Source organism: Sparus aurata, chromosome 4 (genome assembly GCF_900880675.1).
Source record: "Sparus aurata chromosome 4, fSpaAur1.1, whole genome shotgun sequence".
NCBI classification, from domain to species: Eukaryota; Metazoa; Chordata; class Actinopteri; order Spariformes; family Sparidae; genus Sparus; species Sparus aurata.
In genome coordinates, this window is record NC_044190.1 from 17,399,180 (window position 1) to 17,425,337 (window position 26,158).

The 26,158-nt window shown below is 39.9% G+C and overlaps 1 protein-coding gene across 10 annotated transcripts in view; it reads right to left on the reverse strand.

Annotated features, from left to right (window-relative positions):
* LOC115580140 (C-myc promoter-binding protein-like) overlaps positions 1–26,158 on the reverse strand; it is an 87,649-nt gene that overhangs the window by 23,673 nt on the left and 37,818 nt on the right. For 5 of the 10 annotated variants that reach the window (XM_030414103.1, XM_030414102.1, XM_030414100.1 and 2 more), the window contains exons 6-18: positions 20,726–21,018; positions 19,641–19,707; positions 19,355–19,413; positions 18,651–18,795; positions 17,972–18,147; positions 17,380–17,480; positions 16,274–16,489; positions 12,827–12,972; positions 12,505–12,543; positions 7,430–7,563; positions 6,739–6,871; positions 5,496–5,702; positions 5,171–5,299 (exon numbers count right to left, since the gene is read on the reverse strand). In XM_030414103.1, the coding sequence (XP_030269963.1) occupies positions 5,171–5,299; positions 5,496–5,702; positions 6,739–6,871; positions 7,430–7,563; positions 12,505–12,543; positions 12,827–12,972; positions 16,274–16,489; positions 17,380–17,480; positions 17,972–18,147; positions 18,651–18,795; positions 19,355–19,413; positions 19,641–19,707; positions 20,726–21,018 (1,845 nt within the window). The remainder of the gene's footprint in view (positions 1–5,170; positions 5,300–5,495; positions 5,703–6,738; positions 6,872–7,429; positions 7,564–12,504; positions 12,544–12,826; positions 12,973–16,273; positions 16,490–17,379; positions 17,481–17,971; positions 18,148–18,650; positions 18,796–19,354; positions 19,414–19,640; positions 19,708–20,725; positions 21,019–26,158) is intronic. The other 5 variants (XM_030414106.1, XM_030414104.1, XM_030414105.1 and 2 more) reach the window with 1 other exon arrangement.

The following is a 26,158-nucleotide window of genomic DNA, read 5'->3' on the forward strand; positions in this document are numbered from 1 at the left end:
AAACCACCCTGAATGAATTTTTCATCAAAGGCATTAACTCCAGTGGTTTTTAGACACACAGTCACACTCGAGATCAGAAAAAGAAGAGGGAAGGCACTGCAGCTGTTGGTGACTGAGTCACGTTCAACAGTGTCTGCTCCTAAAATACACTTCAGAAGCCCCCTGAGAAAAACACGATTGGTATGCCACTGAGCAGAACTGGGTTTATTACGCTCACTGCTCCTGTGTGAAGCTCTCAGGATTGAACCAGGTGAAATGAGGCTGAGATCATGTTGCCAGTGATGTAAAGAAAGTTAAACCACTGCAATCTGTCCACAGTCCCAGTTAGTGTGTCTTTAAGGTATAGGCTGTACAATGAAAGTGTCTAATTGTGAAAGATCTATTGGATGGACATTCCTGGCAACAAGATATGTTTTTTATATATTTTTTGGAAGGCCAGCATTAATACCATCTTCAGACCAAAATGTAGCATTTAATGGCACGTGTTTGCAGATTGAAAAACAACTTAATCACCCTCATCTTGCCCTCCCCTAAGGTGGCTGCTTAAAATGAGAAAACGCTCTCTAAAGCTAGTGTTTGGGATACTGGAGAAGAATGGCAGTGCAACATGACAGCTCCATGAAAGAGGACCCACGCCCTCTGTAGATATCGACTCATTCAAAGGTAATCAAAAAAACACAATTGCTCTTAGTTTCAGATGATTATATACTAATGAAAAAATATATATTCCACTCCTGCCCTAATTCTACAAAATGGACCTATGAATGAATATATTGACATTTTGGGAAATAACATATAAATATACATTAAATATACTAAAGCTAGCTAAAGCAAGCAGCTGGTTAGCTTAGCTTAGAATAAAGATGGTAATACTGCTTGCCTGGCTATGTCAAACGGTACAAAAATCAGCTACAGCTATAGCTCACTAATTGACACATTATTATTACCTCTGCCAAGGAGGTTGTTTTCACTTGTCCGTTTGTTGGCTGCAATGTCAGCAGGAGTACATAAACTAATTACCAAATGGATTTTTCTAAAACTTGGATGGAGGGTGGGGAGAACAGACCCCATTAACTTTTGGTGATTTTTGTACATTCTTAGGGAGCAATGTATGGAGCATGATGAAAAAAAATCTGCTGTCATTATGTGGCTTGTAATTTGAGTGAGTACTAACTGGATGTAGATCCTAGATTTAGTGAGTTTAGTGAATTATGGTTTTGCAGGTTACTTACTGGTTTCAACACAATACAGGGCTATCAAGTTCGATAAGACTTGATTGAATTAAAGAGGGCTTTGGAGGAGGCATGGGCTCTACTTATCATCTATACAAATGTGAAAACACTTGTTGTTTGTCAAGAAGTTAGGTTGCTGTAACTCAGGGTCAGGCTAGCCTTTTCCGCTATTTCCAGTTTTTATGCTAAGCTAACAGTCTCCTGGCGATACTTCATATTTAACAGATATGAGAGAGGTATCAATCTTTGAGTGGCAGGAAAGTGTATCAGTGCATTTCCCACAAGGTAAAACATTTTTGCTGCATCAGTTTAAGGGTTAATGGAGACAAAAATCCATTAGTGGACTACCAAACAGGTTAATACCTAACATTTATTTAAAGGCTGTTATCAACCTGACTTCAACCAATACACTGGTCTGACCCCATTAGTCAATTTTTGTGCAGAATATTCATTTATACAAACAAATTTCAAAAAGAGCCTCTGATAGCAGGGAATTGTTTGTGTGTTTAGTCATCTACAATATAGCGCAAGACTTACCCACTGAGGCCAATATGCAATGTTGATGAAAAGAGATGTATGTTCAAGGTTTCCTGCTGTGATGTGAAAGCCCACTGACCTAGTCTGTCTTGACTTGTTGATACTGATCGGTTTTCAGTCATCATTGTTGATTTTCTTCAGGACTTGAATGTCAGCTTTTGCACAGTTAGTCTGAAAGCTGCCATCTAATGTATAAATGGGTATAAAAGTTGCTCCCAGACAGTGGCGGTTCTAGACCAGTTTTAATAGGGGGCCCAGGTTGGGGCCGGCTTTTTTGTTAGGGGGCACACACAACCAGGAAAAAAGGATAAATACCTCATTCAGACAAAGCAGTTTTTACATTTCAGCAATTTTGATTGGGTAGTAAACTGCTGAGACACTTTATTTCTGCCTTTCCCTTCAGAACAAAATCATTGCAAGTAATCTGTCATTGTATTATTAATGCAGACTCCCTGTCAGAGGGGCCACAGGGGGGTCATGGGGGCACTGGCCCCTGTTGGCCCCCCCCTAGAACCGCCCCTGCTCCCAGACTGAATCATACCTTAAGAACTACACATTAATATAGAATTTATATGACTGATAGAAAGTGTATTTTTCTTAGCTTCTTAAACTGTATATAATATAATCTGATATTTTGCTTTACTATTATTTCTCAAGGGTACAGAAAAAGGAATGTTTTGGAAATTAAATGGAATCGAATCTTGCCATCTCGTCTCAAGTGCTGTTCTGCAGAGAACAGGTATATTTAAACTGTAGACATAAATTACTATGGCATGGGGTTGACTTCACAGGGGAACATCAAGGTTATTTTAGCTCCACTATCTTAGAAGAGTTTTACGTTCTATAATACTTCAGAACAAATTTTCTTTTCAGTTTAGTTTCAGGCTAGTTTACTGGAGCTACTGATCATTTCTATTTTAGCTGCTTTAGTTCTGCTCCTAGTTCAGTTATTTTAGAAAGCTGTGTCAGAACTGAGCCCAAAAATATTCAGTCCCGCTTTGTTTGCAACTGAACTCAATGGGGAATGAATGCCAGAATTAATAGATAAGCACGCATATAGAGACACACAAAAAAACTCTTCCATCTTCCTCCTCCCTTCTCATCGTGGGACTACAAAGACAAAAGATGTACGAAAAAGAAAAGAAACACCCCCCCAACTGTCTGATGCTGCAGCTGCAATGGATACTGGATGTGTCAGTAGAGGAATCCACCACCTTGTACCTCAAAGACAACCATTTTTAAGGCCAAGGTCAAACCTTTACTTCTACCTTGTCTCCTGACAGCCAGCTCCCACATGAGCCAATTTACTTTAACACTCCCTGGGTTCCCAGATCAGGGACAGATTGTCGTGATAACAGAGCTACCATTCATCTTGACACCTGAATGTGATCGCACAAAACACTGTACAACCTTGGTGGGAAACTGCAAATGTCAACAATGTTTCTTTTTATCTGAAAGCTGAGTGTCTACAGAGGCATTACAATGATGAAGTATCTCTGCCTCATAAGTACCAACCAGAGAGGAATTAATTTTAGTGATGGAGCAACTGAGCAACACAGAGGTGGGATAACTTGGATGCAATTATTCATGAAACTATTGTGGATCATGAATTAACAATCAACATGTAGGCTGCAATCAGCCTGCTTTACATCACACAGTTTTCTAGTACCTTTAGTTATGTTATTATATGTTATATATGTTGTTATATGGTAGTTATAACATAGTAGTGCTTATTTTTGTTTCCTATAGAGAAGATATTCATGGTTTGGGTTAAAATAACAAATCTTGATCTCCTGTGTGTAAGTCTAGTGTCTAGGCCATCCATCCACCCAGATCTCCTCCCTAACTACTTACACTTTGTCACTCTTTATGCTACGTAGTGATTTCGTAGTAAATCTACTTGATTTAACCAAAAGAAAGAACGTTTTATTAAAGGAGTCATCACCCGGAAATCGCAATTTCTCTCGTTAAATCATGCATATTGGTGTTGGACCTCTGTTGAAACTTGCCTGAAAAGCTGGAGTTTGAAAGTGGCTTATTTTTTTCGCTTTGGCTCTTTTTCCGAACAGGAATAGCACACAGTAGTGCGCGTTCCTAAAGCACGAGATTTTGATTCTGCTCCTGTGGTGACGTTACCACAGGAGGCTACTTGCATATGCATCGGCTCACAGCCGTCCTCAGCCAGAGTGAGCACGCCGAATCTGCTTATTTCTCTGTCATTTTCACGCCATACATCGTCACCGCCAGCATTAAAACTCAGGTCTTACATGTAAAACACGAGTGTGAAAAGTAAGAAGGAAAAAACAAAGAATTTACCATTCAGAGACGTCCTGCTGTAAACGTGTCTCTTCCACCGTCTCTGCCTCTTCACTCTCCCGTTCGGTTTCCGACTCTGGCTCGTACATAAATGCCTGAATTCCGTAAGTTTCGTCATTTAGTATGTGCGCCATGACAGGGGGCTGTTTATGTTTTGGAGTCTGTGTGCATGCAGGCTCGCCCCCCATTCCGGCTCTGTCCTTCCTGCGGCCAATCAACGCGCGCCTCATTACATATTAATACAATGCACATCCGGACCGGTCAAAACCTCGCGCATAATCTCGCGTGAGAAAGTCGCGGTATGAAAAAGGGTCAGAACAAGCTCTATGTTTGATTTTTTTTTTCTTTTTTCTTTTCTAATAAGTTTTAAGAATTGATCCAAAGCGATCCAAGAGGGACTGGATATGTAAAAAACCAGGTGATGACTCCTTTAATAATAATAATAATAATAATAATAATAATAATAATAATAATAATAACAACACTACTAATAATAATATTAATAATAACAACAAAACTAAAACCGTTGCACACCATACATGACAAACTTATCGTCAGACATATCTCTGCCTGATGCTATAATATAAGCAAGTCTGCTTCACTGGCTATGGTTGAATATTCTATTCTCCTGAGTTTATTGTATGTTATTGCTCTGACTCAGGCTGTGTTTTCATCCATCAGAACTGATGGAAAAGGAACTATCACATTTTTCTCTTTCCAGAGATTTGCTTGACATTAAGCTGTCAAGGGCGTGTTTAAACATTAGTCAAACTTGCAGCAGAATCAGCACAATACTCTTAACACGCCCACATCAGGGACACCACACCCAGCACGACAGTATACTGTAGCAGTAGGGACTCCCTGTGCTAATATATTTTTATTAGAGCTTGTGTAAGACATGGCAGTGGAAAGGTTTTGGTGAGTTACACCCTTTTAAATCTGGGGCACATTTTTTTTGTAATTTAGGTGTAATGTAAACATAATACGTTTAATGAATAGTCTACCTATATTATCAAATACATTTAGAAAATGTCATTTACTAGCACACCATTTTATCAACCATACATAACAGTTTTTGGCTGTACCTTGTTGTAGTAGCCGTAAGTGATGGCGTTGGGGTTGACTCCAGCCTTCTTCATCTCAAAGAGGACCCTGACTGCCAGGACAGGTTGACCATACTGTCCACACAGCTGCATTAGCACGCGGTAGCAGACCTGCACAGTATATGTAAATGTGTGATTGTTTAGGCAGAAACACAACAACCCCTAAAAATAGACATAAGTGTGAGACAACAACTGGCTGATCCAAAATGAGTGTAAATATTGTTATAATCGTTAAAAATAGTCAAACCTAACAAAACTTCTGGTTGAGTAAATGTCAAACAGTTATTTTTGTGAATGACCAATGTACCTCATCAGGAGGCTGCAGCTTCTTTGCCTGCATCTTCCTGAGGACGTCGTAGGCAGTGCGGAGTGCCCGCACTTTCGAGTGGCACACCTTTACGTAAGCTGGCAGACAGATGAACCACAGGCCGTAGCAGTGACGGAGTAGGCACTTGGACCACAGCTGGGGGATGGACGAGTACTTCTTGGCTATCTTCTGGGCTGACTTGATTTCCTGTGCATTAAAATTAAGGGTGGGGCAAGAAATTCTTTAGTGCACTAATCAGGCTCATGGGTATGTGGGATTTCAGTCAAATCTTCTGGCTTAAAAAACACCCTCGACTCAGTGAACCATATCTCGTTTCTTGCCACTATTCACTCATTATACATTCTTTGGATTACTGAAAGTGAAACTCTCGCCAAAATGCAACCTAGGGTCTTTTTGTGAATGTATTTGAGTCAAACAGTTGTTTGAAAGCATAATTACGACAAAACAGGCACTTTTAAGATTGACCGTATTTTCGTTTTCGGGTCAAACTCATTTTCAATTGAGTACTACGGGCAATACTATGATAGCATCAAAATCGCTATTTTTAGCGATCCATGTTACGTCGCATTCGGCGATCAACACTTCTCGGCTGGCAGGACGGCAGCAAGCGGAAAACACAACTGGTTAAGTGAGTTGTTCAAAAACTTTCTTTTTAGTAAACTCTGTGTACACAGGCAATGTTCTCAATGCTCGTGTTCATGTGCAGAGACCCTTGTGATACTATGAGCAAAGTTTCATGTTGTGTCGAGCCTTCTTAGTGTTTTAAAAAGAGCAATTTTGATGCCAACATAGTATTTGCGCCTAGCACTCAATTAAAAATGATTTTGGCCCCAAAATCGAAAATACGGTCAATCTTAAAAGTGGCGCTTTCATCATAATTATGCTTTTAAACAAACATTTGACTCCTAAAAAAGACCCTAGGTTGCATTTTGGCGAGAGTTTAATTTTAGGGCAGTTCTATATGTATTCTGAATTGTCCACTGTAAAACTGGCTGACTCTTGGCTCTAATTTTTTTCGCAAATATTTTTTCTTAAGGCCTCTTAAGAAGAGAGGCAACATTCTTTAACAGTTTTGTCATAAATCTTTGCTCTGAACTTCATTTAGAATTAATTTAGTAGATCATCTAAACTGTTTTCAAACTCAAAAGACTTACAGCTCAGCATCTAAATATCTAAATCAATAATTTATTGCATGACAAGGATGAGTTACTGCTATGTTGACCTGCTTCGTGCGTCGAAACATGGGAGCAGGGCTGGTAGGACAGCTGTGCCTGGCAGCGAGGCGAGAAGAGGGGGTCCGCAGGCCCTCCACAGGGTCAAACAGGTCAAGACTTAACACTGGGAAACCATCATACCTGATGAAGAACATGCATATACGCATCAGTGACAGCAGCAACACATTTTTTTCTCAGCACTGACTGTCTGCAATAAAAACGATTAAATGTTGGCAGTATCTAACGTGCAATGATCCCTTCCAAGGTTATAGGGATCATAAATACAGTTTGCTAGAAATTATCTACCAGGAGAGCGAGTAATAAATTTAGGAAATCTGTTGGTCATTATGTATCATTAGATGAGCTTAATGAAAGTGGTTATGAAAAAAATATTTTGGCATAAATTATAAGGGCAAAAAATTACTGCAGAATACAAATGGCACATATTCAGAGGCACACAATCCAGCAGTAAGTGTTCACTCTTTGATCACAGTAAGGGAGCTGGAATCCTGCTGGTCCTCAATCAACCATTCCGGGACAGAAATTAACCAACTCTCAACTCAATGTATAATTCAGATTTTCCAGTTTTCTTCCTGCTATTATGTGTGAAGCTTCTGTTCAGTTTGTCTCATGAAAGATGTGAAGTAAAGAGAGAGAGCACACAACATCAAACGTCAGATTGTCAGAACAGTTATGTACCTGTAGCACAGTGGATATTCCTCCCCCTCAGGCAGAGGAGGCAGCTCTGGAGGTGTGATAAAGACTGTGTGCTCGCTGCGCTGCGATTCATCAATCTCTATTAGCCTGGCCTCCTCAGGCCTGTCACTGTCCACCTGCACAACAGAAACATGAGCAGAGATGTTTGGGTTGTGGTACTGCTACACTTCATCTATCACAGCTGATGGAAATAAGGAGTGTCCCATTAGACAAGTGAGAACTACCACACAGTTCTTAACCTTATGCCCTGTAATAAATAGGTCAGTCTTTGCAAAGGAGGGTTTTGGCCTGACACCTTTGAAAATGTTTTGGTTTTATTGAAGAATAAATTCAAAACAGCTTTGTAGCTGTCACCCTGATAGCAGGATTTCTGTCTGTCTGGTTGTCTGGGAGAGCGGAGGGAGGATGACAGCAGGCGACCTAGATTTCCCGAGTGAACACGCTTCTCTTCTTCTTTCTTTACTCTCATTTTCTATCATCACATTACCTCTCTGCAGCCGCCCACACACACACACAACTAAAACTATGGTTCTACATCTCTTACATGTGTCTCCTACAGTGCAGTATGTATAAAGATACACATACACACACACACACACACATCGAAAATATCAAATATAAACAAGTATAGAAAATAGATAAAATACGCACAGACGGCAAGTTATTTCAAGCTCCAACAAACTGGATCCTGCACTTTCTATAATACACTCTTTCAGAGCCACAGAAGACAAAATTATATAAAAAGACGGACTATTTTCAGTCTTTTGCTCCAGTTTATTTTGAGAAAAAACATTAATTGGGGTCCTTATTTTGCTGAAATACAATATGAGACACAACTGGAAATTAAGATAAATATATTGTTAGAAGATGAACTTCAAGATAACTGTACCGTGTGCATGCTGTAATTTGTGTGGGTGCTGCACTATCCTCACAGTTTAGCATACATTTTTTTGTTCCATCAACATCCTGCTACTAAATTAAAATTTTCAAAAAATAAATTTTTGACAAATGTGAATACAATCTGAATCATAGGAGATAAGAATCACGACTCCGATGTGAATTGATTTTTATTTATTTTAAACGCCGCTACTGAGTAATGCTAACAATTGCTAGTAGACTGATGTACAATTGTCAGAAAAATGTCAGAAACTGAGAAATTAAACAGTGCCGAGTCAAAGTCAAAATACAGATCAATAGGTCACTCGTCTGTGGACTCTGTACCTCAGGGGGAGGTCGAGTGTGTCTGCTATTGTGGGAACTATTGAAACCATAATAATATAGAGAAATAAATGTGTTGTAGTCATACACTGTTTGTATGCACCACTGCCATATATCCAGTGACTCCCATCCAACTCTGGATGATATATGGATGCATTAGTAAATCAGGGTCATCAAACAGTTTTGTGTGTGTTTGAAACACGGCAGATGGGAGCCTGCAATCAACATAACTGGAGCACTGAATTATTGGAAAGCTGAGTTTCATCAAGCATGTGTCCAAACATAACTCCTTATCATAAAGATAACAGGTTACAGCTGCTCAGTGTTTGGAAAAGTGCTTCAAAATTATTAAAAAGGTGTCAGAAAAAAAATATAGGTTACTCTGAAATGGAGTGGGCATGACGGACGACACCTATAATTTCTATCACTGACATTTGGAGTTACTGCACATTTTTTACTCCAGTCGTGTTAGTGGAGCTGACACATAAGACTTCCAGTTTATCTTAAAGCAGGAGGTGCGAATTTTATGGGGGATTTTATGGGGGATATAAGAAGTGAAGGGTCAAGGAGGGAGGCATCGTAAATTTAAAAAGTGTTTAATAACAGGCTTTCGCAACTACAAGCAATGATTTTATTCATGGCAGTTCGAAGTAAGGCGAGAAAGTTCATAATTTTCTCTAGTTACTCTGATGGTGATTAAAGTTTGATAATAACCTCAGTCAAAGCAGTAAAATGTGGGAGACTGAAGTTTCTGTTCTTCGGATGAGTTAAAAGCCTTTTTAGCTAAGAGAAATTTCATTAATTCTCTTGTGCCTAATACAGCACATCAAAGGATAATACAATGTTCTGTGATGTTTCTCTGTGCACAGATTAAACCACACTACTAAAAAAGGCATTAGCTCAGATATCTGGAAAGAGATCAGAGTGGTACCACTGCTTTTTAGCATTGGAAGGAGGCAGTTCAGTCAATTTGGAAAACTGATCAGCATGCCCCCTGGATGAGTCAACTAAGAGTAGACCGAGGCACATGGACCCCGAACACATCGAAGGGATTGCCCATATTGTGGGGGAACCAACAGGAAGTGCTAAATGACTTTGCTGGGGGAAAGGACATATGGCTGCATACGTGTCCAACAAAATTTTGGCTTTATGCTGGAAAACATCTCAAGATCTCAAGACCTTAAGATGTAAGACCTTAATATTTCAGTCAAGCTAGGTCAATTATTCATGAAAGGAAATTCTGCCCTCAGTGTAATCTATTTGTCTTTGCTAAAATGTGTAAGTAATTATCTCTTCAAATTAGAATCACAGTGCGTAATGCTTATGGCAGTACATCACACACAGCAGCAACTATCACTGATGTGAATGTGGATCATATTTTATGGACAAAATGTCCTCTGGCTGCTCTGCCTTTACTCTGTGATTTCCCTGAAAGCAACCTGTAACTGTTGTGTACTGTAGCTACAAGTTAGCTCTGCTAGCTGACTCTGCTCTTGGTTAAATAATCTGCAGACAGATGCCAAGCTGGACTTGTTGTTGTTAAGTAAGTAATATTAAGGCGGCAAATCACACAAAATACTAATTACTACATAATGTTGCTTTACAGTGATTTTATTGCTGATGTTACTGGCATTCATAGGGATAGTTTATTGGTGCTGTGATGCATAATACTACAGCTGTGTGTTATTTGATGTCAAGTAAATTAAACCAAGCTATCTGCCAATTCAAATGTAGACATTAACATTTGAAACCATTCTAAGAACTGAGACTTCGACCTGTGGGGATACAGGCGAGGAGGCTTTTTTGTTTTTTTTTTAATTGCAAGACAACCAGCATTGTGAGACTGGAGACAGCTGTGAGAGGTAATCTGCCTAAAAAGCAGCTTCTGCAGTTCATACATCAGGAAAAAAAAATCAAAAACACAGACACAGACAGGTGAGATACAAGAATGACTTGACTGTTAGTCTGAAAGAACATTTAGTTCATCTTGATCAGACTGGGAGCTTCTGAACAGGCTGGCTGACTGAGAGAAACACCCAGTGTCTGCTGAATGACTGCAGATGAACTTAAAAAGATAGAAAAAACTGTGATTTCATCTATACCTATCAGTTATCCACACTCCTCTCTAATATAATCAGTCAAAGCATCTACTGGCTGCATGTTTGAGGAACAGTTTGTCAAAATCTACCGAAAGACATCTCTAAAGCTGCGGAAAGTCCCTGTTCCCAGCCAAGGAAAAGTTTGGCACACAACCCCCTGTAGAGCCAAAACTTGTTATTTAACACTTTTGTTTTTGTGCCGATAAAACTAAAAAGAGTTTTTTTACACAGAGCCAGGCTAGCTGTTTCCCCATCTTTTCAGCCTTAATGCCAGATGTAACGTACCGGCTGCTATTGTACATAATTACCATAGAAACATAAGAAAAGTATCAATCTTATTATCTTCCCATCTAACTCCTGGAAATTCTAAAAATGTCAAGCCAGTCTTAAAATGAACACTTCCCAACTTCGATAAGGATCAAATGGTGGTCCCTGATCCCAATATATAGGTGAGAAATTACTGATTGTCCTTTCAAATTTGTGGTCTTCATTTACTTATAGAGTCACGTAGATGTTTTTTAAACTTTGCCCTTTAGTATTTGTATTTCTGCAACTTTCATTGATTTAATTATATTCCATTTGTTTGATTCGTTTGTCTTTTGTCTTGTTCTTCTGCTGGATTTAATTACTTTTGTTGCTGCAATGACTACTTTCCCCCTCGGGATCAATACATTTTAACCTTATCTTTCTGTATGTGACTGCTGTGTGTGTGCTTGTGTGCAGTAGAGTGTGACGCATGTGTGTGGGCTGTGTGGTGCAGTGTGCTTTCTCTCCCTGAGAGTAGATAATGTAATCCAGCCACAGTGCAGAAAGACAGTTGGAGGATTTGAATCGCCTGTGGAGCTGACACACAGGGAGGACGACGAGACTTAGGCCCTGCCGCAGGTCTGGGAACACAGGGAAGGGAGGCTGTGGATGTTGGCCTCTGGATACACTTCCACTATGTCTCAATTACCACCAGAACACTCACGTACACACTTACAAGTGATCCAAGGACAGCCAAGTCTATTTCAGAGTCTGTTACAAATGTCACCTGCAAAAACCAGTGACCCACAGACGTGAGCGGGAAACCAAGTGACTGCCTGGACTTTAAGACTGCAAACACACAAAATTTAACCTTCAACATACAAACACAGTCTGTTAGAGGAACACAACCCTGTGCACACCGGGGTCAATCTACTCAAAATGCTCCCAGTGGAGCACAGAAGAAACACTGACAGCCTTTCCAAGGCTCTTCATATCATCACACTGAAGAATATGAGGGGACGCCCAGGGGACGTAAAAAAAAAAATGTTAGTGCTTCAGAAATCACTGAACCGCTAAAAGCCTTCACTCCCTCGAGTCATGAAACATTTAAGCCAGAAATCTTTGCAGAAAACTACACATGGTCTTTCAATGTGCAACTTTCACTATTTCAAGACAAACTGCTGTTACAGCAAATTTGATGAGGACATTGAATATTCCAATATTCATTAAAAATTGAAAGATTCCAGAAAAGTGATAGAGTTTGTATCATAAGGAATTTATTTAAAATTACATGAGCACATCAAAGTTAAACTGGAGGAGGATTCTCTAAAGACTTTCTATTCGCATCTAGTAGTGTAGGACACATTTTTTGGTCCTACATTTTAATCTTAAGTCATTTGGTTGTTTGCTGGGACCATGCACAATGTAAAACCCCATCTGAAAATGCATCAAGTAGAAAAAGGAAAAATCAAGGCCAAGTAACAATAGACTTACCTTGCCTCCTTTGTCTGCACTCCGCTCTGAATTGTAGAGCTGCTCGCAAACAGAGATAGAAAGGGAAATAGAAAGAAGGACTCAAGAAATTAGAGGAGGAATGAATAAAAGCAGGTTTGATTGAAGATTGGAGGTGAAGTTACAAAGAGATGTGGAAACTACTAATACAACTATAAGTGGGGCACAAAATAGCCAGTTGAGAAACATAGAACCACTCCAAAAGGAGGAAGACAGAGATGGATTTAAAATTCAGAGAAATGGCCAAAGAGTTACACTGAAATAAATAAACTTTCAGTTTCATATGATTAAAGAACGCACTTACTTTGTCCACACAGTCGTCGAAGAAGGCCAGGCTGGCGTCTTTGTCACTGACAAAGGAGCACTCCTCAATAAAACGGATGAACATCTGGGTTTTGGTCATCAGTGTGTAGAATTTCTGGTGTGAGCGGTCTCGGCTCTTCAAGAACCCTGAGGACATAACAGTTTAACCGTTACAGATGACCATGCTGAGATGTATTTTCTTGACTACTTTGAGGAATGATTAAAAGAAAATTAAAGACATTTAGCAGTAGGGCTGCGCGATATATCATTCGAGCATCGTCATCGCAATGTACGTGTGCGCGATAGTCACATTGCAGGGCTTGCGATGTAGGAGGCAAATGAACTCATCTAATTTCAAGGGTACCTGACAGTCTGCATGCACAGTGATCCACCAATCACGTTAGTTCTTATTCAGTGTGCCGAAGCAGACTGCGCCCCTGCACATGGAGTGAGTCGCTGGTAACAGCATTGAAAAATGAGCAACAACAAGAGAAAATCGGGAAAACGAAGACTTGGTGCCAAAAAGAAAAGCAACGTCAGTTGTCTGGAATTATTTCGGCTACAAGAAGGATGATATTGACCAAACAAGTGTTCTGTGTCGACAGTGCCTTGCATCCGTTGCCACAACGAGGTAACTAACACAACTAATTTGTTTGACCATTTAAGTCGGTACCACACAGCTCAGTACGGCAAAAACAGGTAAGATCAGCGCAGGTAAACTGTCCACAAGATAGCAACAGTGCAACATAACATAAAGTGCTGTTCAGGTCATCTGATGAAAATTCCTGCATTTTTTCATATCGCAGTATATATCGCAGGGTTAAAAAAAATCGCAGTGTCAGTTTTTTCCAATATCGTGCAGCCCTATTTAGCAGCAGGTTTATTCACACTCATTTCATCTCCTCAAAAGATGAAAACATTCACAAAAGCAATTTGCAGACTTCTGTGTGATTTTGAGGTTAAGAAACCCATTATCCCACGGCTCTGTATACATACACAACTTCCATTTGTCCTGGCTCGGATAATGCAAGCATGTTATTAGTGTAATGTCCTAGTCAGGATGTACAACAACGTGGTGAATAGTTTCCTTAATAGATGCTGAAAGCAGCTTAACTGACCACCACTGTTGTGAGTCTGACAGCAGGATGGATGGCCGCTGGCTCACAGCACACAGGTGGAGGCAAAAGACTTCCTACAGCTCATTAATATTTAAATTCAAATTGGAACATCGATTGATTCTGACAAAACTCCTTTAGGTTGCTTCATCATAAAGCTTTTTTTTAAATCGTTTTTACAGCAAGTTCAATAGAGTCAGAAGGCCTCTGGTCTCAAACAGTACAGTGTCCAAATTAGTGATTCAGTGATTAGCTGATCGATGAATACTTATTCAATAATCACATATTGATCAAGTGCATTTTCTTACATGTGCTGGTTAAAGCGTTTCAAATGCCAATAGTTTCTTTGCTTTTCTTTGTGTCATCACTTTAATAAATACACGTAGCCTCTGGAACAGTCATTCTGTGGGACAATTTATACAAAAAATAATAATTTGTCTAATTGAAACGAAGAAAGGAAAAGGAGTCTCCAAACATAAACGCAGAAGTACCCTATTCATGTTTTTTAAACAACCTTGTATCACACCAAACCATATAATAGGTGCAATCAGTAAGACACTGCGTACTGTAAATCTTTGTTGTAATGTGTATTAGTTATGAAAACAGTCAGGAGTTCACACACGACGCACAAGTTGTAACATTTTTTACTCAGGTCATGATGTAATGTGCTGCTGTTTGTTCTATCATATAACTCACGGTGAACATGACCTTGGCTTCAGATATCCCCCAGCCGAGCAGCCATGATTTCATCCTAACTCATTTCAGCTGTGATGTGAACCAGAGTTTATGGGCTCCAATCCAGAGGCCATACTCAAGCCTCCAGAGCATTTAGCGGCTGTGCTGCTAACCGACCAACCTTCGGTCTGAAAACAGTCTTGAACCTCCAACCCCAGCACCTTCTCAAGCCCCAGCTTTCCCTCCCAAACTGTTCCTGTGTGTATTTGCTCAGAGGTGGGGATGGACACTTATCAAGGCTCATGTATTAAACAACACCATCTGCTTTTCAGGCTAGCCAGCTGTAGAGAGGAAGGTGCTACAGATGACGCAGTATTAGTTTATATATTCATGGACTCATTAGTGCTAATCATGCACTGTAAATGTGCACCTGTGGCTCAAACAGGATTCACAGTTTTTGCTGAAGACTGAATAATGATGAAAAAGTCGAGCAAACTAGACTCTCTAGGATAAAAGACACTGATGTGACTGAATCAGTCATCTGTTCAAAACCGCCCGATCAATCTGAGCATTTGGTTTTCCCCCTTCAGTCCTTCATGAGATGATTTAAGTAAATATCAGCCCACTTTCGAGGACCTTGACTGAACCGTAATCTAAGGAGCTGACCACACATAAGATGTCATCCCTAAGTGATTTCCAGATGTTTGCAGAAAGACCGAAAGGAATGACATTAGTGGTATGTATCAAAGAGCTCAGCCAGGGCTGGAAATCATGCTGTTTTAGGTCTGAAGAGTTATTTGAGAAATTCTATTGACCTTGATATTCTTAGCTATACCACAAAACTTGACTGACTGACATACATAGAGCCCGTTATTCATCTAATAATCAGCTCCACCCGAGTAAAGTGTGGCCAGTTTAAGTCTGCACTAGCATTAAATTCAGTGACCAGAGTAAACAAGTTCTCTACACCAGAAGTCTAATTTCATTTGCCTTCAATATTTCTCTGTCCTTGAGCTGGAAATAACAGTCCAACAAAATAACCTTTACTCAAGATCCATTCTCTAGATTTGTACATTAATTACGTAAAGAATCTGCACCATCAAAAGAACAACAGTCAAAACATATTCATATATTTGACATATTCTGTCTAAATGACTATATACAACAGTTTCTATGAGCCCTTTAAATCAACGTGCGTGACTTGCTCTCCCTCTACCATCTGCAGTAATGATGTGCTTTCGAGTGTTTACTCATAGTAAACCAGTAATTCTACTGTGCCAAGCATTCAATCAGTATCATCGTTCCCAGGAGTTGGTGTTGGACTAGCTGGTCTTGCGCATGATTCTTTTAGATTACTGGTATTAAGACAGTAAAGCTTAAACCATCTGCTATCAGTAAACACTTTCGTGGGAATCGACATTCAGATACATTTCTTTTAGAGAGAAAAAACCTGGCTCAGGATGATGTCAACAGTGGACTTGTATTGTGTGTTTTCGTGAGAACAGTTTGAGGAGGCTGCAGGGGGAAAGGACAGCTGAGGAGTTCAGTTCAGTTTCCTCTGTGACTTTGACCTGAATGTCTGGCTCTACACTCTGAACGTGGGTAGATGGTTCCAGTGTTTTGGTCACATGTGGTCAGAGTGTCATTATTTTAAATACCTTGCAAATCAAAAAGTGAGCTAGCATCTGTGGCTTTCTCAGAGGGGGCCTGAGTGATGGGTCGTAGGAACGAACGGTAGCCTTTCAAAATGGCTGCCATGAAGCGCAGGAAGGCTTCCTGGATCTCCAGTTCCAAGGTGTGCAGGCTCTTCCCACAGCTCAGCTCTGACGAATCACTCATGCTCAGCTCCAGAAGCCCATCAGGCCGGTACTGGCCTGATGAGAGAGGGAAAATCAGCAGCTGTCACTGAATACTGTATTAGATCTCCCAATTCATGTTTACATAAAGGTTTAATCATCACTTCAAACTGAGACTGCAACAAAAAATGTTGCACCATTTGCATTTTGATGAAGTTGTTATGATCAAAAGATATGAACCGCTTTAAGTGTTTAAGTGAGTATCAATTTGCAATTGAAGATAAGGCTTACATATTTATGAAAATAAAGTCAAGTTGATTAAAGAGTTTTTAGAGGTCCATGAGGCTTATATGTCTCACCTTAAACCTCTGACAGGCATATGCAGCACTTCTAGCAGAAACTGGGTGGATTTTTAGCTTCACTGAATCAGAAAATTCATTTATTCAAATTCCACAGCTCAATAAGCAGCAGGTTTCATAGTCTCTCAGTGAGCATGTTCCACAAATAGTAGGGAAAGTTGACAATAATACAATGAGTACCACAGCAGGGCACATGGGTAATTAGGAAATTATGCTATGATGGGATTACTGCTGGCTTTCAGTTAGTTGAAAGGAGAGCAGAATAGTGCAGATTGAATGGGACAGATTGAATAAAGCATAATAAAGTCTGAGGAATTTAATTAGCCATAGATTTACTTTTATTTCTGATTACAATGAAAGTCACACATTTTTATCATATCTGGTCTAGGATGATGCAATACCCAAATGAGTTTGAACAAATTGGTGTTTCAAAAGACATGATATTTGAAAAAAGTGACTGCTCCACTTGGACACAAAATGAAAACAACAACTGAATGAAATGAGTTTGCTGGGATCGTAAAGGACTGAAACTAATACAACTTAATGAAACAACTAACACATTTTTTAAATCATTTATTCTATCAGGTCATTTATCAGCTCGGTACTCACCGTCAACCAGCTGCTGGTAGAGATTACTCAGCACATTCATCAGGTTTTTACAGGCTTTCTTTGGCAGGATCTTCCATGTGAGGGCTCGCTTATCGTCATTGCTGGAAAAGCAGAAGCAGACATTGAGCATTTGGGAGGCTGAGAGGCCAAAACCAACATGGACAGCAGTCAGGCCAGAACACCCTAATGCTGTCTGACCGCAAATGCGGCCAAAAATGATATGAACCATCATTGACCTTAGCTGAAAAATGCATTCTCTTCATATTAAAATAAGTCTGACACTACAAAAGTAACCATTCCCACCCAGGCTCCAGGAAAAAGGCTAGGTCTCTAAACTTAGAACTCATGACCTGGCAGTTATGTGGTCTGGAAAAAAAGATGCAGCAAATGAAACAATGTTGAGCTTGATGGAAGTGCTGCACAGTATATGTGTGGCTAACTGCCCTGTAGTTATTCCATACTTGAATATTTACCATGACAAGGCGAAATGGTAATGAAGACAGACTGGATTCTGTAAAACTGACTGCATTTCTCAAATTGACAGCTTGCCTAAAGAAATCAGCAATGGAAGGCTTTCTGGGAATGTGCTCACTGGAAGATGGTGTTTGTGTCCAGGTCCACGCAGCTCACGTCAGGTGGGGGGTCATACAGATCAAAGTAGCGGGAGTCCACTCCAACAATGAATGGACAGGGGGCACTCAACACGTCAGCCAATGCCAAGGGGCACAGAGGAATATATGGGCACGGCCAGTGGAACGGGAAAATCATCTGATAAAGACAAAGATAAAGTGAGATAAAAAGGAAGACAGCACTCTCTTGTTTCAAAGGGTTAAACACCCCACTTAGCAAATCGGCCCCTCACTGAAAAACTTCATTTGAGGGGCGGGCCAACAAGTTGTATTTGTGACATCACAAATAGTTTGGATGCCAATTCTGGTCAAATATGTGTATAAAAGTGTGATGTGGAAAGTTTAAGCAATAAACTGAGAAAGGACTTTACAGTGAAGGAGCAAACATCAAAATAATAAACTTTTTCAGCATACAAAAAATATACTTTAATAAAGTTTGAATGTTAAAACATGTCAGTAGGGGACTCTTAATATGGAGAAAAACTCCTGATATAAATAAAATTGGTTTAAGATGACATTGCTCTATTCCCACAAAACTGAATTAAATTACCAACACAACTATCATAACCAATTAATAATGTATCTGTTTACTAAAATGAAATGTAGCAGAAATATTGCTTCTACAGCTTTAGACTAACTTACAGACACCAGAGCTTCAGTGACGCTTGTCAACACAGCAGGTCGTAATGAGTGGACCAGGATCTTATGTTCCGTGACAGCAAACACCAGTAAAGTGACAGCGTTCTCTGGTCCGAGGTTTTGTAGTAGCGTGGAAAATCGACCACCACTATGAAAAACAAATGTGCAAGAATAAATTAAATTACACGCTATTGACCGGAGGAGCTCCAACAAGGTCACTCAATATTTTCTGGCCCCTGAAAAATCTAAAAAACTCTTACAGTAAGGTCAATAAATGGCAAATTGTAAATGGACTGCACTTAAAGTGCTCTTCTATCTAAATGGACAAAGCGCTTAGCAATTGGCATCTCATTCATCCACACACTCACACACTGATGATGATAAAGCAGTGTTGGCTGGCCCATTGAGCAACTTGTGGTTCGGTGTCTTACTCAAGGACAGTGTGACACGTGGACAGGAGGAGTCAGAGATCGAACCGCCAAAATCATGTTAAATACAATCATGCTAAACAATATCTAAGACCTGTTTATGTTTTCTCATTGGAAATGTATTAAACAAATTTACACATACCAGTCTTACAAATCATCAGAAACTTTCCAAGGTTCAAAGAAACACACCTTGTTTACTGCATCTTGAGCCAGTAAGTAAAAAAATGCATAAATCCTTAATAGATATCAACATTAAGAAATGCTTGCAACTGCTATTACCTGAGTGGCAAAGGAGAAGACACTGGCTGGCTCAGCATCAAACTGTCATGAGGGGAAAGCTGTAGAAAAGCTGGAAAGTGAGATAAACCAACCGAGCAAAAAAACTCCTGCACTGAATCATTTAAATATTCATCCATAATAGAGGACTTAAACTACTGAACCCCAGGCAATCCTAAACACCTTCAGAATACAACACTATAGTCTGCAAAATAATAATCATCCATTTATAACATGCAGCCAACATCACAGGAAATGTTTTACTCTTGTGACCCAAACTTAAACCTACCTGCACCAGGATGCGAGGCCTCTGGGAGGATGGGAAGGGAACTTTGTGCATAAAATGAGAGATGTGCCTGGTTAGACGAAGAAGAAGATGAATTAGGACGATGTGAGGCCAAAAATAACAGCGGTAGGAAGCTGAAAAAGCTGTCTGTCAGATGAATGAGAGTCATAAACAGCAGGGAAAAGCATGAATCATCTGTTGCACATCACCAGTAAATATCCCACCTGTAACAACTATACTGATGAGATATTTTGCATTGCTGGACCTATTTTTGGTTTTGGTGCTTCTTTATTCTTCCCAAAGACCAAGTTGTTTCTGGTGAGCGGAAGGAAAACATTTCAGCTACTTTATCAACATCAGGATTTAAGTCCACCCCTCACATACAGATGATATCTCCTTTTGTTTAATAAGGTCGGCACCTCATAGCATTTCCTGAACAAGAATGTTGCACTTCTGTAAATGAAAAACTGCTCTGTGTGTCTTATTTAGAATGATATTAAAATGTGTTTCATGTCTATGTGTTAAGCTTCGACTTTTTGACTCAGAAGAAGAGTCCAATTTTAAACTCAGATTGACTTCACACAGTATCTTTACCTCATGTTTCTCCCTCCGCTCCCCACTGGGGTAGCTTTTGACATTGTGCAGCAGAATGTCCATATCTGTTACAGACCATATCCTGTAACGTCTGGAACGATTAATTAAATAACAGAGGAGCACAACGAATATTTCATCCTCCACCTCCTCCTTTAATGTTAATTATCTCTTTAGAATGGGTCTTTAGAGAAATCTTTTATCAGGTAGCATTTTGTCAGAACAGAGGATTTTTTTACTCAAGTATTTAGATATTTACACCCATATATCATGTAAAAGTGACACACAAAACATGATTTCTCTGAGGAAAGTTGAAATAATTATAGATGGATTGAACATAAATCCATGTTCATAATATAATCTGTAAGAGAGAAATCTGAAATGGGAATAGAGAATACTTGCATGCATCTGATTCTCTTTGAAGAACAATGAGTAAAATTAACAATTAGCAAGAAATTTATAGAGCTTAAAATGATTAAATTAAGATGTCAACTTACTTCTCGATGGGCAGGGCATGAGGACCGGAGATGGAATAGCGATAGAGGAATGTGAGGAACTTGCGGAAAGCATCAAAGAAGGGCCAGTGGGAAAGCAGACAGATGCACTTGTTGGTGTGGACCGAGCGTGGGGTCGTGGTGCTATTAGTGGTGCTGTCGGTTGCTGTTGCTGTAGTGTTGAAGGAGGAGGGTTTGTGTGGATCTGGGTTCAAGAGACCAAGCTGGGAGCGCTGATGATCAGTCAGACACTCCTGCGGGTAGCTCTCATAGAACTGAATAGCAGCACCGTACACCTGAAACAGGGGACATCATTTACAATATGGAACACAGAACAGGGTTATTGAGACATCAGTAAAAGCATGTCTTTAAAATCAGTCTCATTGTTACACAGTCATGTATAGCAGTATGCATTCATGATGTAACATGTCTCCTCATGAAGCATTTCTGTTGGCATGCTGTACAGATCAGAAATCACCACTTTAAGTCTCTCCTTAAATGTTCCTCTCACTACATCTACTACATCTCTGTACTCATTAGCCTTAGGGTTGCTACCAGCAATTATTTTCCTCATCAAGAGATCTGCTGAGTTCAACTTCAAATTTGCTGTGTTATCTAACTCTATTTAAATATAATATGACAAAAAAAGTAGCACAATTTCAGTTGAGCAGCTGGAACTGATAAATGTTTCTTATTTTTGCTTGAACAACAACAAAAAACAAACAACAATTGCAACAATGAAACAATTATCAAAATAGCTGCCAATTCTTTTTTGAGGATTAATCCACTAATCGCGTTTGTGTACACACAGGCATACACACAAATTTAAACCTTTTATTCTTTATAACTTCCAGAAAATGAATGTCTGACAAATAAGATGGCCAGCTAATAATGAAAAAGACAGTTTATGAACCTCTACTATGATCCCTACACTCTTAAATAAATGAAAACATCAATAAGCATAGAAATAAAGTAAATGTAATACAGTGCTGCTTAACCTTTACTGAACATCAATACCATGAGTGCCATCTGTGGCCAAACCAACAGTTATGCAGTTATCTGGGCCAGCGGCAGCATTAGGCCAAATAAATCCCCTCTGCTTCCTGGAAACTTGAGACTTTCCCAAATCACGAACAGATCAAAGCTAACTGGCTTATCTGCTGGTTGCCTGTGTGGATCAGTTTTAAACATTTTCTCCCAAAAGGAACCAAGGTGGCCCATGTCTTCGTTTGCTGATGGCGGAACTGAGGATGCCTGTGTGTCTGTGTGTTTGTGTGATGTTCAGCATTGTATTTCCATTCTATGAATATGGATATGAATGACAATCAGACCTGCATTTTTAAAAGAAAAAGCATCTGTGTTGCTGCTTATCCGAGGTAAAATTCTAACTTGTTCAGTTTAGCATTATCGAACTACAAATAATCTCTGTCTGTCTGTCTGTCCTTTGATTTTCTCCTGAGCTGTTCATCCAATCCACTTCACACCTGGCAGGTGCATTGCTGAGGGCTCAGGAAGAGCAGTGTTGAGTGTAAAGATGTTTGGATAAGCAGTTCTCAAGAAAGCTGCAAGTGAGAGACATGGCCTTGGTGGTACACACGTTTACCAAAAATGGTGCGATTAGAACTGTGGGAGCTCTCCCTGGCTCTGCAGGTTGATGATATTGAGAGAGCTGTAAACAGCAAAACCAGAGGCCAAGCAACCATCCAAATCTGAACATGCACGTTTTAAACAGCTACTATACAAGTGTTTCACATTTAGAGTTTGAGTGTTTGAGTTAAGTTTAATTTCAAATAATGAAGAGATAAGATTTGTGACCGTCAACCGCAGCAGCCCATAAACACCCGATAAAAAGCAGCTAACATTGTTGAGTATAGCGGCGCTGACCTAGCCGTATAGCGGCGCTGACCTAGCCGTATAGCGGCGCAGCGCCGTTGTTCCACCGTCTGGGGAGAACCCTGTACTTGTACTAAACTACATTTGAGAGGAAAACCTATTGCTTATATCGACATCTATAGTTAATTTTTATTTTACATATTCCTATTTTTTAACAAAACATATGATCAGTTTTTTAACTATGATGCCCTACCTTAAACTAAACTGTCGAACAGTCTATAAAGTGGGTGAGATTTGATACATTTAGATCATCTGCAACAGTTCAATACTAAATCCATGTTATGCATCAGTAATATCAAACCAATATATATGAAAATGTAATGTAATGTGTAGGGCTGCCCCAAAATAGTCGACCAAGCACTGGACTCATTAGCCGACCAAAATTTCATTGGTCGATTGGTCGCAGGAAAAAAAACAAAAAAACAAAAAAACATTTGGTGTCTTGTCTTGTCAAAATTATGTCAAAATCTATGTGACTGGCGGCTGGCCTGTGTATAAAAGGCTGAAGGGCTTTTAATTTGAAGGGCCAGATACAGGAAGTCGTGACACTCACTCACTGTCGGTGTTTTTTTTTTAACATAGCAGGTCCCTTCGACATTAATAGCCAACCATGTCGGGAAAGACGTCTAAAATATGGGATCATTTTGAAAAGAAGAAGGATGACCCCAAGAAGGTGACATGCAAACTTTGCAAGAAAAACTTCGCCTATCACTCCTCCACGACGAACATGATGGACCACCTTAAACATGTAAGTAAGCTGCCCATGGCGGCCCTAACGTTTGAAAGCAGAGATAAATACATTTTATTATTGTTTTATGTGCTAGTATTAGACTATTCGTCTGAATCTGAAACAATTTGCCGGTGTCATTAACAGACGGCAGACTTATAGCGTGCGGCTGTGCGCACTTGTAAAATTAATGGTTTTAAAGCTCATAATTTTATATATATATATATATATATATATATATATATATATATATATATATATATATATATATATATATAATATATATATATATATATATATATATATATATATATATATATATATATATATATGCGTCGATTAGTCGACTAATCGCTCTAAATGACGACCACTGGTCAACCAAGAAAATCCTTGGTCGGGGGCAGCCCGAGTAATGTGTGTACACATGGTCAACAGGTGAGCCCATAGTTAAACACAGGGTCTGCAGAGTTCCAGAGTCCTACTGAGTCTCCCTCTGACCTTGGCCAGTAAAAAACAAGTCAGCGAACACATTGTCCTCACTAAACATCCCCTTCATGTGTTACAGCAGGCTTTCCAAACTCCAAGCACACACACACAGGCCTGTTCACATACAAACTTGACTCAGCAGGAGACCGCAGAGGGTTTGGCACCAGAAATCACTGCTGACCCCTAACTGGCCTTGTTGAGCAGAGCCACTGCTATCTAAACATCGGAGTAGGCTTTGGTTGTTATTTGTTTTCAATCACGATTGTGTTTCACCACATAATTCACTAATATGTGTCAACATGATTGTCATCCCAACTGGACCACTTTCTAAACCCGCAGACCAGCACAGTGGAGAAGGGCTTGTTGATAGATTTGAAAACAAACACTATGTGTGCATTTCTGTTTGTTCGTATATATGTGGTTGCTGAGCTGTAAGTGGGCTTCTCTAGGCTGCACGTAAGTCAGCATACACAACTGTAATTCAGACAAATATGTACATATGTGTCTTTTATAGTTGTATAGACTGGGGGTATAATATAGTATTTTTCTAGAATCATATCTAACAAACCACACTGTGAGACAAATGAGAATAAATCCTAAACAGAAGTACATTTTAGAACAGTTACAGAGTACTAAAAAAAAGGGGGATCAATTCCCAGACCGCTAGGCTGCTTCAATCAATCAAACCTGGTAGATAATAGGTTTTGACTGGAAATTTAATAGGCCCTGAAGGTGCTATATATATGCTGATTCACAATGGACTGACTGTCTAGGACAGATTGCCAGAAAATTAGATGTTTGTGACTTTGGATGTCAGCACTCTGAAATGATCTGCAGAATAATATGTTTTAGGTGACTGTTTGACGTACTGTGGCCTGTTGATTGGTCTAGTGCAGTGGTTCTCAATTATTTTTTGTCATGCCCCCCCTAGAGGACAGATATTTTTTCACGCCCCCCCAAATTTAAATACTATTGAGAACCTGATAATATTTATTTATTTATCTGTATAACCCACTGTATGAGTTGCAGCATTCTGCATACAATCACCTGATTATCGAAATGGTTTTTATGCTGTCCGCTGCCAGAGTTTTTAGGCATAAAACACAAACAGGTCTTTCCTCATTTCCGACCGTGTTCATGGTAAACCCAACGTCTATGTAGGCATCGTCATATTTCCTGCTCCATAGTTCCCGACCAAAGGATCAGCAGAAGAGCTTGTGTTCGTCTCTTTTTAGAGACTTGTGTGCTGGTGTCAACACGGAGTGTTTTATTCTGAAAAGTAACCAGATGATATATTGTTATTTCGGCGCTTGACTTCTCAGCACAAAATTCAGCTGAATTGCTGCGTCGTGCTCCAGCATCCGCCAGATATATAGAAGTCCTGCGTATCTGTTCTGGAGGGCTGGACGGAGCAGAGACGCAGCGCAGCAGACCTGGTGGTAGTTAACACATAGACTAAAGTGAAAGTGAAACCTATCAGCTCCGCTGGCGTGACGGAGACGCGGACACATATCCAGTGGAAATAGACCTTCGCGACCTGCCCTGCCTCCCCCCCGATACCTCACCATTTGAGAACCACTGGTCTAGTGTATGATGACTAAACAGATGTACAATCAAAACCTGTTTTAAAGGTCCCATATTATACTGTTTTTCATCAATTACACACAGCTGTCAGAGGTCCAACAACACTGTATTTGAAATGTATTGCCCAAAACCCATCCGTGGTCCTGAATTTTAGCTGTCTAAAAGTCGCTCAAGTGAGCTCTATTGAGAGCAGGCCGTTTCTGTGCCTGCACCTTTAAATGCTAATGAGCTCCGTCTGTCAACACCTGCCTTGCCTGCTACATGCCCCTCTCAGGGTGAGGAGGCTGCTTACGCAAGCGGTAGCATGCGCTAATGTTTACGGTGGATGTAACGCTATGGCTCGCCGAGATGCTGTCGTTCAACCATACCAGTTTGACCCAGAATCAGACCCAAAAGGAGAGACTCCTGAAGAAATTCAGACTCTGCGGCTGCAGCAGGACATTTCAGAATGGTTAGTGTTAGGAATGTCCCCATCAGGTATTTTCGCCCCCGAGTCGGAGTCCAAGTCATTTGATTTTGAGTATCTGCCGATACCGAGTCCCGATCCAATATTTCCATAATACATTAAAAAAATGAAGAAGAGCGAAGAAACAGATGCAGGATGTCCCTTATTTTTTAATTTATTCACCTTATTTTATCATTTAACACTTATCATATGTGTGATTGGCAAAGGACAAAAAAGCAGGAAAATATACAGCTCCACTATGTCTCTCTTGTAGGAACACCAGCCCTTATGTCTCCATCAC